We start from the raw sequence: 12,849 nt of genomic DNA, 5'->3' as shown, positions 1-12,849 counted from the left end.
ACATGTTGTAATTCATTTGATAAACACACTTGCAAAAATGTTGAATCACCACGAGGGTAGATTCGTAATTCAGTGAGATTTTACTCACCTTATCGCCTCGAGCGTAATTCCACAATTCCCGATGATAAATCCTTTCCTCGATTTAATGATCACCTTGAAATGATAAGAAAAGAATTTAGAAACGTTTCGTAAACCTTTAAATGCCGACACAGTAATAATCGGTTACTGTTCAGCAATTTTCGGTTTTACGAAATTACTGTTCAGTGTTACTGTTCTCTGTTACTATTCACGGTTACTGTACAAATATACGATTTACACGTATTTCCGTATGTATAAATATTATATACGTATTTCTGTACGTATAAATACTATATACGTATTTATGTACGTATAAATACTATATACGTATTTATGTACGTATAAATATTATATATGTATTTCTGTACGTATAAATATAAATACGTATTTCTGTACGTATAAATATAAATACGTATTTCTGTACGTATAAATATTAATACGTATTTCTGTACGTATAAATATTATATACGTATTTCTGTACGTATAAATATTAATACATATTCCTGTACGTATAAATATTAATACGTATTTCTGTACGTATACGTACGATTTAAATGTAAATACAAATTCAGTAAATAAAATGTACTAAATTACCCTTTTACAAAATCACTTTTTACATTTACTGAAAGTAATTTATATTTACATTTACTGAAGGTAAAATTTAATTACATTTACCGTAGTAATTAAAAATTACATTTACATTTACCGTACATAGTAAATTACCAAAATACCCTTCTGTCAAAACTGTCCACACCGCCGCACGTGGGGCCCACGCGCCGAGGCTAACCACGGCGCGTATCACGCCGCCGCCGCCTCCAAAACCACCCTCTTCCTTCCCTCTGCCTTCCCACGGCCTCACACCGTGCCTAGCCCCCTCTACTCGCCCACACGCGCCGCCTAAGGCGGCGGTGCTCACCAATTCCTCCCCTCCTCCGATCCTACTCCAAAATCATTCCAAAACATCCACAATTCATCAACAAACACACACAACCAGTAATCACATCCATCCATACCTTGATCGAAGCTAGAACCTCCGATTTGGCTTCGGAAAAGGCTTGGATCGCCGGTGAAATTCAAATCCTTGGAGAGAACTCGGAATCGATGAAGTTTGGCCTCCAATGTAATAACCCTAAATTTTAAACAATGTTAGTTTGATTTGGAATTCTATAAAATTTCGAATTTTATTAGAATGAACGTATTTGGTTGCGACGTTAGTAAACGAGAAACGGAAACGTTCTCGGAACGTTTAAATTGAAAAACGTTACATTTCCGTAACGTTTATATCGACTTTTATTTCGTCGATCGGTTTCAAAAACTTTCTTCACGAAAGTTGTAGAGCTCGTCGATACGAGTTCGTGGATATGTGACGCGTTCGAAATGGACGTCGAACGTAAAAGTTATTAACGAATGAAGTTGGTTTCCGATTTAAGAAACGGGTATAAATAGAAATTTTTGGAGTTAGGGTTTCCATTTCTGGAAACCCTTACCCTGCGCCTCTTTCTCTCTTTCCTTCGTTCTCTCTCTTCTCTCTCGCCTCTCCCCGACTCCCTCCCTCTTCCTCAAGCCTCACCGGCGATCTCGCCGACCGACCCTCCGTAGGCTACACCGCCTATCCCAAAAGGACCGCGCTGCCCTCCGCACTAAACCCTGAACTCGCGCCGCTCTGCTCCGCCGCCAAGAGTCCTCCCTCTTGCCCCGAGCCTTCCTCGATATCGCGCTGCGATCTCCGCCTCCGAGCCGTCGTGCACCTCACCGTCACTCCCTGGGACGCCGCAAGACCCTCAGCTACCACCCTTGAGCACCCCGTGCGTCGTTTCGTCGTGAAGGAGTCGGATCGACAAAGGAGGATTATGTGAGAAGCCCGTCGACGAATCGATCGTTTCCATTACGTTTTGAGCTCCGATCTAGGTGATCGTTAAATCGAGGAAAGGAATTAGCATCGGGAATTGTGGATTTACGCTCAAGTCAATAAGGTGAGTAAAATCTCACTGAATTACGAATCTACCCTCGTGGTGATTCAACATTTTTACAAGAGTGTTTATCAGATGAATTACAACATGTATATAATTTTGTGAACTACATATATACAGTATAATGGTAATAAGTACATATATATATATAGTTCATTAAATTACGTACTGTTATTAATTCATTAAAAATAGTCATTTCTGTGACAGAAAAATTGTGCATGTGTGTGATTTAAATGGTACGATATGATGTGAGATTATCGTACGTAGTTTTCAGGTGTTTATGAAATATGACATGTATAGGATATAGTGGACTATGTATATATTGTATAAATGGTAAATAAGTACGAATATATATAGTTTGCTATATAATATACTGTTATGATTTTTATTGTGGATATATCGTGAAAGTTTTAAAACGTACAATATGATGTGTGATTATTGTACATGATTTATCACGGAAAATGTGAAATATTGTGATTTGTCTTCGGACGTGATGTGTGGTACAATATGATGTGAGATTATTGTACATGTGAGGCAAGTCGGAACCTAGCCTTTGGCCGGGCGAAGGTTACGATACAGTTAGAGCTCTAGTCTGTCAGCCATAGTACTTCATGTGAGGTAACGGGTGGTTATCTACTCATGAGTACTCCGATTGTTTTGGATGTTGGGTAGCGGGTGGTTACCCAATATCACCATAGTACTTCATGTGAGGTAACGGGTGGTTATCTACTCATGAGTACTCAGATTGTTTTGGATGTTGGGTAGCGGGTGGTTACCCAATATCACCATAGTACTTCATGTGAGGTAACGGGTGGTTATCTACTCATGAGTACTCAGATTGTTTTGGATGTTGGGTAGCGGGTGGTTACCCAATATCAGAGTAGTACTGCATGTGAGGTAACGGGTGGTTATCTGCTCATGGGTACTCAGATTGTTTTGGATGTTGGGTAGCGGGTGGCTATCCAATATCAGCGGTGTATTACGAGAGGGGTAACAGATGTGTACCAGCGTTCTTGGTACCCGTATTATAAATGCATTGGGTAACCAGAAGGGTTACTTAATTTCCTCATGAGCGTTTTATTTCATATTTCTTGGGTCAACCAGATGGGCTGACTATTGACTCATGAGGGCATTTATATTTGATGTTTTGTGATCTTTCGTATATATTGATATGCGAACTGTATTGTGATTTTACTCATACGAGCTATAAGCTTACCGGGTTTGTGTTTACAATCCCGGTGCACCAATTCGATGGTGTAGGGGATAATTCCGCAGGTGCTGATTAGTGGAGGTTGGGTGACGACTACAGAGGCTTGAAGTCGTTCATATTCTACTTGCGGTGAGGTTTTTAGTGTGGACTTGTGTGTGAGAATTTGTGAGTGATCTGTGAGGATTATTACATTTTCATTTGTGTATGGATTATAATTTGGGTTGTAATAATTGGTTGTCTGAGTTGTATTGAGAACTCAGAATTGATCCGCTGTTACACTTTAATGATTACTATTTATTTGAGATTATTTTGTGTTTAACGACTTTAGAATTTTGAGTTTTTAAGCTTGAAATTTTAGGGTCGTTACATCCAAGTCGAAGGCAGAGAGCACCATGGCTAGGATCGGCGTAGGGAAGCCCTCCTCCGTGCTCGTGCGTCGCTGGAGGTGATGGCTCGATCGGACCGACTGCGTTCGGTCCCTGTGGATCGCGCCGAGCTTCACGGCGTTGCTGGAGACCGTGCCTTGCTCGGAGGATGTTTGTGTCGTGGTCGTGAGGCTGCTGAGGTCGGCGGTGAGGAGCATCTCCCTCGGAGGAGGAAGATCGGATGCAAGCCGAGAGGAAGGAGGAAGGGTCGGGAGAGAGAGAACCGAGAGAGAGAGAGAGAGAGAGAGAGAGAAAGAGGGAGGCGTAGAGAGTGAGGGTTTCCAAAAGTGGAAACCCTAATCACAAAACATTCTATTTATACTCGTTTCCAAATCGGAAACTAACTTCCGACGTTAATAACTTTTACGTCCGACGTCCGATTCGAACGTGTCACATGTCCACGCACTCGTATCGACGAGCTCTACAACTTTCGTGAAGGAAGTTTTCGCAACCGATCGACGGAATAAAAGTCGATATAAACGTTACGGAAATGTAACGTTTTTCAATTTAAACGTTCCGAGAACGTTTCCGTTTCTCGTTTACTAACGTCGCAACCAAATACGTTCATTCTAATAAAATTCAAAATTTTATAGAATTCCAAATCAAACTAACATTGTTTAAAATTTAGGGTTATTACATATCCTGCTTGTGGTGAGGTTTCTAGCGTGGATTTGTGTGTGAGAATTGGTGTGGTTTTATTTGTGAGTTTTGTGAGAGATTGTGAGGATATTACATTTCCATCTTATTAATGTTGAATTATAAATTTGGGTTGTAATAATTGGTTTTTCTGAGTTGTATTGAGAATTCAGTGATGATCCGCTGTGCACGTTAAATGATTTCGATTTCATTGAGATTGTTTTTGGTGTTCTAACGACTGTGAAATTTTGAGTTTTTAGGCTCGAAATTTTGGGGTTGTTACGGTGATCATTATAATTGATTAGCATATATAATTTAGGACTTATTATTTCGAAACTTATTTGAAGTATTTCAACTCCTACATAATAATTGAGGACTTCTTGCAAAACCATGATATTTGCATTCCGGTAGTTGAGCTTTCAGCAGCACCTAGCACTACAAAAAAACTTAGAAAAAGGCACATTTAAATGTGGCTTCAATGTGCCTAATACCCATGTGGCCAACCCCCAAAAATTTCACAAATCCCCCTAAATGTGGCTTGCTAATTATATTAGGCACATTTCAAGCCACGTTTAAATGTGCCTTTTTCTATTTTTTTTGTAGTGTAGGATCGATCATCTGTAGTTCTATCGATACATAATTCTAAAAACAAATGATAGGAAGTATGAGCAACTCATTAACACACATATAGCCATGCGTACGATTCAATAAGGTGCAGTTCGGTAGCTAGCACAAGTACAGGACAAGCTATCGAGTGATAGTATGGCAATTGTAGTTCAAACACACCACCGTATTATTACAAGTTCCTCGATTATCATTACTTAGTCACGAGAAGATTAAGTTAAAAATTATGCACTCGATAATATCACATACAAACCCTGAGATTTAACTGAAAGTACTGATCGATACCAAAGCAATAGTTCTTGATCGAAAATAAGATAGGAGCTAGGGCACCATTACGGCATTTCTAGCATTACATACAGGCCTTTGTACGTTGTTCTTCATTCTCTTTCATGGTCTTCATGGAGATTAGGCTGAATTGGCTGGACTCGAAAGAAAGACATCTGGGACATCCTTTGGTGCAACTCTATGTCCCTCAAGTTCTCTTCAGGCTTTATCGTCTGTTTGTGCTGCAAAATCCATCAAGACAGATTTGATTATAACTTTGACCTTACAATAACATGCATGTAAAAATGTAAAATTGATTAACTAGAAAATATGTACGAAATCAGGCTTCCTAATTCATTTTTCTTTGAGTTGATGAAGTTTAGTTAACCAAATGGTTAAACATCACCAACTAAACATACCCACAGAGTAGAGACTGTCCATCCCAAAAGATGCATGCATGCAACCATTGCAAAAACTTGATCTTTTTTTTTGAATGAAGAATCCATGCATGCAGCATCTTATATATACATTATAAGCTTCAGTTAACATTATAATACCGTCTATATTCATATATATACACATCAAGAAGTTCTTAAATTAATACGTACAAACTATATATGCAACGAATATTTTCATTATATAATATAACATCTTCGATCAATTGAATATTCCTCATGGTTCACGACTTCACGTACTTCGTCACCTTCAATACTAGCTTGGTATTCTTTTACATGTATAGTTCAAAAACTCTTTCCAAGTAATTTTGTTGATTCAATTTCCCTTAATTTATTTCTGCAATGTTAACGTACGGCTGGTATCTAAACGCACTACATTTTATATTTGAAACTAAAGGAATCAGGTTTCAATAATAGAAGTTGAAGACTCAGTAGAACCTCTGTATATAATGAGACTATGCATACACTGATACACTTCTTAATTTGTATGAACAGTGAACTTACCAGCTCATAATTGAGGCGCTCATTCTCGTCCTCCGCAGCTTTGGTCTGAGCCGCACGTAGTACGTGTTCCATCCAAAAATATAGTTACGTTAATAACCATTGAAGTAAATTGTCTATACATGATAGCATATGTATTCAACTTGGAACATTAAAAAAATAAAGTAAATATAATCAGCCAATTTAATTAGGTCTCCAGTTACTTTGATACGTACACTGTCTCTCTGCCTCTGCAATACCTCTATCTGCGACAAACAAACAGAAAACATGATTAACTTAACTAGGAAGATTGAAATAATCTCTGAACACAACCAATATTAATTAATCAATGAGATCGAGCATCGACCGCTTGCCTTTTTGTTTCTGATACTAGTGAGGCCATTCTCGAGTGAGTCCTCCAAGTCCCCCAGCTCGCTGTGGTTCAAAGAATTTATGTCCTCCCCATTCAGATGCCTACACGAAAATATATCAATTCATATGTATGCTAGCTTATGTAACAATGCAGAACTAATGTTATCCACTAAAAAGAGAGACATAAATTTTGATCTACCTCTTGTAGACTTGCATGCCGTCATTTTCTTTCTTGTATCTATCAATTTCATTGGAGATGTTCTGCACCATTTATCATACATTGTTTCAAAATCTCACAATAGTTTAACCAAAATAAATATATAAATTTTAATTGGCAGACATTATTAAGGTTTTTTTTTTCAAAGTCGACATTACTAAGGGTTTTTAATATTAAAGATAATGCAGAGCAGCAGATGAACCCGGGACTAGCAGATCTGTTAGCAGATAAGAGTGAATCAGTGGAGGAACGTACGAAGTACATAGAAAGACTGAAAGAGATGAGAGAGATTTATAGTTCTCAGGGAAAAATGCTTGTTAATCATAAACTAGCTACCTATCAGTTATAACCTAACATAGAGACATGATCAGTTATTCCAATTTTTTGCAAAGAAAAGGAAGGGAATGGTATCTCATTTTATCACCAGATCTGTTCGAAGATGTTATATTTTAAATCCTTCAGTCAATATATTAACAGAATTTAATAATCAAATAAACTATCAGAGAGCTTAGCAAGAAAGACGCATAACCAGGTAAACCAGCAGTACTACTTCATCCTATTTGTAGATCTGTTTCATCAAATCTCATTTCATGTTTCTTATCATGCTTTTAGCAAAATATAAGGTAATATAATAACAGAATTTTTAATATATAAAGAGAGAGAGAGAGAGAGAGTGAGTGAATGAAACCTCATGCTTCTCATCCCACAACCTCTGCTGATTTTGTGAATGGTATCTATCTACAATTTCCATCATCCTTTCATCACATCAAGAAAAAAAAATCAATAATTTTTTGAAGGAGATCCGTAAATAAAACTCAAAACCCCAAAAAAAAAAATATTTAGCAAGAATTATAAACATGCAGCTATATATATACATATAGCTCCATACGTTTCTTGAGAGCCGCTGCAATACTCAGACATTTTCCCAGAACTAGAAATGATAATAAGAGAAACTTTAGCATCACAAAGAACTGTGATTTCCTTAGCCTTCTTGATGATCCCATTCTTTCTCTTAGAATAGGTCACCTGCCTGTTGCTTGAATTCTCAATCCTCTTGATCTCAATCTTACCCCTCCCCATCTTTAGTGCAGAATATATGTCTTTTCTACCGTATGAACACTATCTCTCTCTCCCTCTATCTCCCCTCTCTCTCTCTTTCCTCTTTCTTGCTTTAGTTTTAAAATGAAGAAGAGTCTTGAGAGGAGAGATGTCATAAAAGCAGAAGGTTCAAAATCAATATTTTTTTACCATCTTCTATTCTGGGTTCTGGGTAAAACCACTTTCGAAGTGCACGGAAGTGAAGGGCTTGTTTATGGTTTATTGACAACCCCAAGCCAACTGCCTTTGTTTAATTTTTTTTTTCTTCTCTTCTTATTTGTTGAAGCTAGTTATTATCCTTTGGTCTGCTTTTCTCTTTGTCTCAGTGGGACCGATTAACTACAATGTTTCTAGGGTTTCCTTAATATAGGCTTAATCAGTGGCTAGGGTTGCATATTGATTGTTCTAAATATGGACCATAATCAAATCTTAGATCTCTACCATCAAATCAATATCAACTCGTGTTGTTAATGATGGTTTTTTTTTTGGTGTAAGGGAAAGGAGACAAAGAAGTAGACGAAGGAAGTTTTGTGTGATCTGAATATAAAGAAAAGAATCTGATGCTTACCTACAAGAGTCAAAGAGTCATTAAGGTCATCTGTCACATGGAGAACTAAGCTAGCTATAGGTGACTGTATATGAAATGAAACATGTGAATTGAAATGTGTAAAAATACGTACAGATTTTTAGCTTGAGTAAATAGTACGAAGACCTAACAGATTAATTTTGGTACTTAATTCTGGATTTCTGGGGACACTTTTGCCAATGTGATTTGATTTTGACAATATGGCACCCCAAAATATGAAGATCCCTATAAGGATTGCGTTCTTTTTAGATTTTTATTGCGGCTTCATAGTGACTATCCCTGTACAACAATATATACGTGCATCAACGCTGATAAGAACAGCGGTTCAACAAGTGCATGCAATGAGAATGAGTGTTGACAACATTAATGTTCATACATGTTGCATTTCGTGGTTTAGAAACTGAACTTCAACAATTTCCATCCATGTCTGATAAACAACTTTCTTTGTCCAAATCCAAGTCGGTGTTGGATACTAATCTGTTCTAGCTAGTTGGCTAATATCTTTTTTTAGTTTAAGTAGGTTTGTTAACCCTAATCGGCGTTGAAGTTGGCTATAAATTAATTCCTAGCTTTGATCGAACTTGTTCGTTGCCATTAAATCGAGAACACAAGACTTGACCAATGGTGTATAACGAGGTTGTGGCTGCTGAGAGGCGGAATAGGGATTTGATGAGGGTTCACTATGAGGCTGAGGTCCGCAACAATCCTCTGAATTTCGACAACTGGCCCGCTTACGTAGCACTAGAAGAGTCCGCCGCTGCGAACAAGGGCCGAATCAGAGAGCTCTGCCGGCGAGCTGTAGCTAACGTCCCTCCGGTGCCAGATAGTTACCGCAGCGGGAAGCGGGGTTGGCGGCCCTACGTTGATTTGTGGACATATTACGCAAGTTATGAGGAGAGACATGGAGAGGTGGCGGAGGCGAGGGACGTGTTTAAGCAGTGCCTCGCTGTGATTCCTCACGGCAAGTTCTCTTTTGCAGAAGTATGGCTTCTTGCTGCGGGGTTGGAGTTACGGCAGGGGAGTCTCAAGGGTGCGAGGAGGATTCTTGGCAGGGGGTTAAGAGTTGCAGCCAAACCCAAGATGTTTAAGGGCTGCATTGAGATGGAGATGAAGCTTGGGAATGTGAATATGTGCCGGAAGCTGTTCGAGAAGTATTTGACTTGGAGGCCGGAGAATTGGGACTGCTGGGTCAAGTTTGCAGAGTTTGAGAGAGCATTGGGGGAGACAGAACGAGTTAGGGCCCTTTTCAAACAAGGCATCGCGTACCAGCAGAAGTTGCAGAGGGAGTTCCTTCTCGAAAGTCATGTACGGTTGTGGATGAAATATATTGAGAATGAAATATCGGAAGGGGAGGTTGAGAGGACTCGTCAACTTAGCCTCTAACTGAAGCGGAATTGGCAGCACCCGATGGTGTGGATCAGATATGCAAAATATGAGGCACACGAGAACCATTCCATTGAGAATGCTAGAAGGGTTTTCAGTAGAGCTGCCAATCGTTTTAGCGGAAATCAGAAGGTGCTGAAGGTGGTGCGAGAGAGCTGGTTCAATATGGAAGCTGGCTTTGGGGAGCTGGGTGATGTTAGCCTAGTCCATTCTAAGGTGCCCAAGGAGTTGAAGAGGAAGAAAACCCTCAACGTTGATGAAGATGAAAAGGTTAAACAACCTTTCTTTGAATATGTTTATCCTAACTGTAGAAGCTGAAATCCAATTGATTCATGTCTTTTATTTTTTATTTTTTAAAAAAAGATTTTCTATGTTTTAACACAATTGGAAAATTCAGGACAAGTTGGCTTACAACTTGGATATTCAGAACCAGCTCAATACTTTTACACATACTTTACAAAATTGTGAGCACATCAAGTGCTTCCAAGATATCAAGCACAAGGACATTCTGGTACCGAGTTTAACTAACCTCAACATCACTAGACTTGTAGATTCTGTAATCTCCATGTTCTAAACTTTAAATTTGGTCGGTTAACTAGAACCAATTTGAAACCGGGAAATCTCGTAGCTTGCTAAGATGTCTCTCCATGTCCTTTCTGGTCTTATTCCACTCTTCCCTCTCTATCACTGTGGTGGGATCATCTTTTTCACTCTGAAATGATACAAGAGAGCATGTTAGGTCATCCATACATCAAGTTTAATTAAAGAGATAGAGTTGAATAAGAGTGGGTTACCCCATGAACTATTCTGAAGGAGTTGCCATTGTCACGTATTACAAGCAGATCATGTTTTCTATCTCTAGTTCTTCCTCCTGGAACAGTGACCTATAGAAGCCATAAGCCCATAACAACAATTCATCAAGCTTAAGAAAGCTAACTTCCGAGTAGACATATATCTTTAACTATCAGTGTGACACTTCTAAAAGTATTCACTGCAATTCTATCCTATGACCCAAGCGCTAATAAAGTAAAAAGTATCCTCCTGCACTGCTGACGTGGAAGCTAACCTAAACTGGTTCCACAGTCTCTGAGTTGGCTCATCTAATGAAATTTAAGCAGGTCAAAATACAGGGAAGAGCAGTCACATTGCAAGTTGGCAACTATTAAGATTTAATCCATAGTTACATGAAGTAATTCCATAAGGGAATAAGGATAATAGAATGACATAATGAACCACATATGCAGTGCACGCATCACCATTCACCTTATCAGATTCTAAGATGATATTCCGACTGAATCATACAATACAGTGTTACATAATAATTTTTTTGATAGTGCTCTAAACTCCAAGTGGTGTAGTCAATCTGGAGAGACAGGGTGATAAGTGATGACTATGGACCTAAAATTTCTATGTACTCACAATATTCCAACTTGTACAGATCTCAACCAAAAACTCCAACAATAGGCCAACTCTTAAACTCACACATACATTCTAGGCAAAGCTGTTATGTTTTTTTCTTTTCTTTTCTTTTCTTTTAACAAACTCACAAGCACAAAAACTATGTTTCATTTAAGTTGATAAGGCTCCCTAAATATAACCAGCCAATTTCAATTTCAAAACTCAAAAGCAAACATAACAAGTAGAACTCTCACCAGAACTTTTGCTCTGCTGATAGACTTTGTCTTGGAATCAATTACATAAATCTCTTCAAAATCCAGTACAAAATCAGGGTCTCCCAAGCGCCGGTTCCTGTAGTGCTTTGTCAAATAAACCTGAAACATATATTCAGCTTACTGAGTGATGCAATTGCTGATAAAAAGTCGCCCATTTACAAAGAAAGCAGAGAAGTAAGAACACCAATCCACTTGGATACTCAAAAAATTATTAATCTTGACAACACCGTAACTTAAAACGCAGTTGTACCAATCCTTCCCAATTGTACAGCTATCAAAGACGATACAAAAGACACACTTCTCTCATACCTTTAGAATGTCCCTCTCGGTCTTGTACAACGGGTCTCTAGGAGCATCAATCGGCGGTTCCGTCACATTGTAGCTGGCATATTCACTCTTGGCACATCGAATGTACTGACATTTGCAGCAAAACAAAGAGTAACTACATTAAGCTTCACTAACCAACCATACTACATCGCCCCTAAATCTTAGTAACTTGATATAAACTACAAGCTTCAGAGTAGTACCTTGTCAGGCATTGGAGCTAAAACCCTAGGAATGGCATAAACATCTGTATCCGGAGGAGTAACATACATCTACATTCAGATTAAAGAAACAACTATCCAACCATGAATCTTCGAAATTTAAGCAATTCGTTCCGGGAATTCAAAACTGAACTTGCATAATTGCTGACCTCCCTGAAATCGAAGACGTCGTTGTCGGGGTCCGGCGGTTTCCTTATAAAGAAATCACAATCCAGCAAGCTAATCTTGTGAAACTCGTCCTCGTTAATCCGATAATCCACCACCATCTCCGAGTCCCAGCCCTGCGTGTAGACGAAGCTCTTGCTCTGCACCATGGCGATCTCGACCTCGCCGTTGGCAGCGGCGACGGCGGCGGCGAGGGGGTCGTACTCGATGTCGAAGTCCTTCTTGTTGTCGACCTCCTCGAGCTCGTCGTCGTCCATGTCGTAGTCGTCGGGGCCGCCTCCGTCGGCGTCGGCGTCGTCGGCGCGGGCTATGAAGGAGCGGCGGTTGAGGGCGGGCTTGGGTTTGAGGGAAAGGAAAGGGAGGGGGTGGGAGGAGTGGAGGAGGAGAGGGGTGGTGGGAGTGAATAGAGGCTTGTGGGAGGTGAAGAGCGGCGGCGGAGAGAGGAAGAGAGCGGTGGCTCTCATGGCTTTTCCGGCTTTGGGGGGTTTTGGATTGAGCAAGTGAGGAGTGAGCTCAAGACTTGTCAGCGCGCGCTATCCATTATAACCGTAGAGAGTAGAGACAATATTAAATTGCAAATAAAAAAAACAAAATTTAAGCGTAGAGATTATATTAAATAGTCCTGTCGCACAGATTTATATAATTTTATTTAAAATATGTTTTTAAAA

General features: G+C 39.3%; 2 protein-coding genes across 2 annotated transcripts; both read right to left on the bottom strand.

The window, feature by feature from the left end:
• Nucleotides 1-5,320: 5,320 nt before the first annotated feature.
• LOC126783623 (agamous-like MADS-box protein MADS9) lies at nt 5,321-7,811 on the bottom strand. The gene is made up of 7 exons (XM_050509126.1): nt 7,621-7,811; nt 7,420-7,486; nt 6,714-6,775; nt 6,510-6,616; nt 6,379-6,404; nt 6,167-6,211; nt 5,321-5,449 (listed from the first exon to the last, which is right to left on the bottom strand). The coding sequence occupies exons 1-7, from the start codon at nt 7,809-7,811 to the stop codon at nt 5,321-5,323; spliced, it is 627 nt and encodes a 208-aa protein (XP_050365083.1).
• Nucleotides 7,812-10,157: 2,346 nt separating this feature from the next.
• LOC126783669 (PLASTID TRANSCRIPTIONALLY ACTIVE protein 6, chloroplastic) lies at nt 10,158-12,680 on the bottom strand. The gene is made up of 6 exons (XM_050509176.1): nt 12,166-12,680; nt 11,999-12,067; nt 11,781-11,885; nt 11,451-11,570; nt 10,593-10,682; nt 10,158-10,510 (listed from the first exon to the last, which is right to left on the bottom strand). Exons 1-6 carry the CDS (start codon nt 12,643-12,645, stop codon nt 10,394-10,396), a joined length of 981 nt encoding a protein of 326 aa, XP_050365133.1. The 5' UTR covers nt 12,646-12,680; the 3' UTR covers nt 10,158-10,393.
• Nucleotides 12,681-12,849: the final 169 nt, after the last annotated feature.

The sequence above is a fragment of the Argentina anserina genome, chromosome 2 (assembly GCF_933775445.1).
Source record: "Argentina anserina chromosome 2, drPotAnse1.1, whole genome shotgun sequence".
NCBI classification, from domain to species: Eukaryota; Viridiplantae; Streptophyta; class Magnoliopsida; order Rosales; family Rosaceae; genus Argentina; species Argentina anserina.
Note: the sequence above shows the minus strand (reverse complement) of the source record. Positions and strands in the feature narration are given on the sequence as shown.

Bases quoted from the DNA above. Each gene is read 5' to 3' on its own strand.
- LOC126783669 (XM_050509176.1), bottom strand. From the start codon at position 12,645: ATGAGAGCCACCGCTCTCTTCCTCTCTCCGCCGCCGCTCTTCACCTCC. The intron at 10,683-11,450 runs GTGAGAGTTCTA...TGGCTTCTATAG, and splicing joins TCAGCAGAGCAAAAGTTCTG to GTCACTGTTCCAGGAGGAAG. The intron at 10,511-10,592 runs GTAACCCACTCT...GTATCATTTCAG, and splicing joins CCTTCAGAATAGTTCATGGG to AGTGAAAAAGATGATCCCAC.
- LOC126783623 (XM_050509126.1), bottom strand. From the start codon at position 7,811: ATGGGGAGGGGTAAGATTGAGATCAAGAGGATTGAGAATTCAAGCAAC. The intron at 6,405-6,509 runs GTCGATGCTCGA...TGTCGCAGATAG, and splicing joins CAGAAACAAAAAGGCAAGCG to AGGTATTGCAGAGGCAGAGA. The intron at 5,450-6,166 runs GTAAGTTCACTG...TGGATTTTGCAG, and splicing joins AGCGCCTCAATTATGAGCTG to CACAAACAGACGATAAAGCC.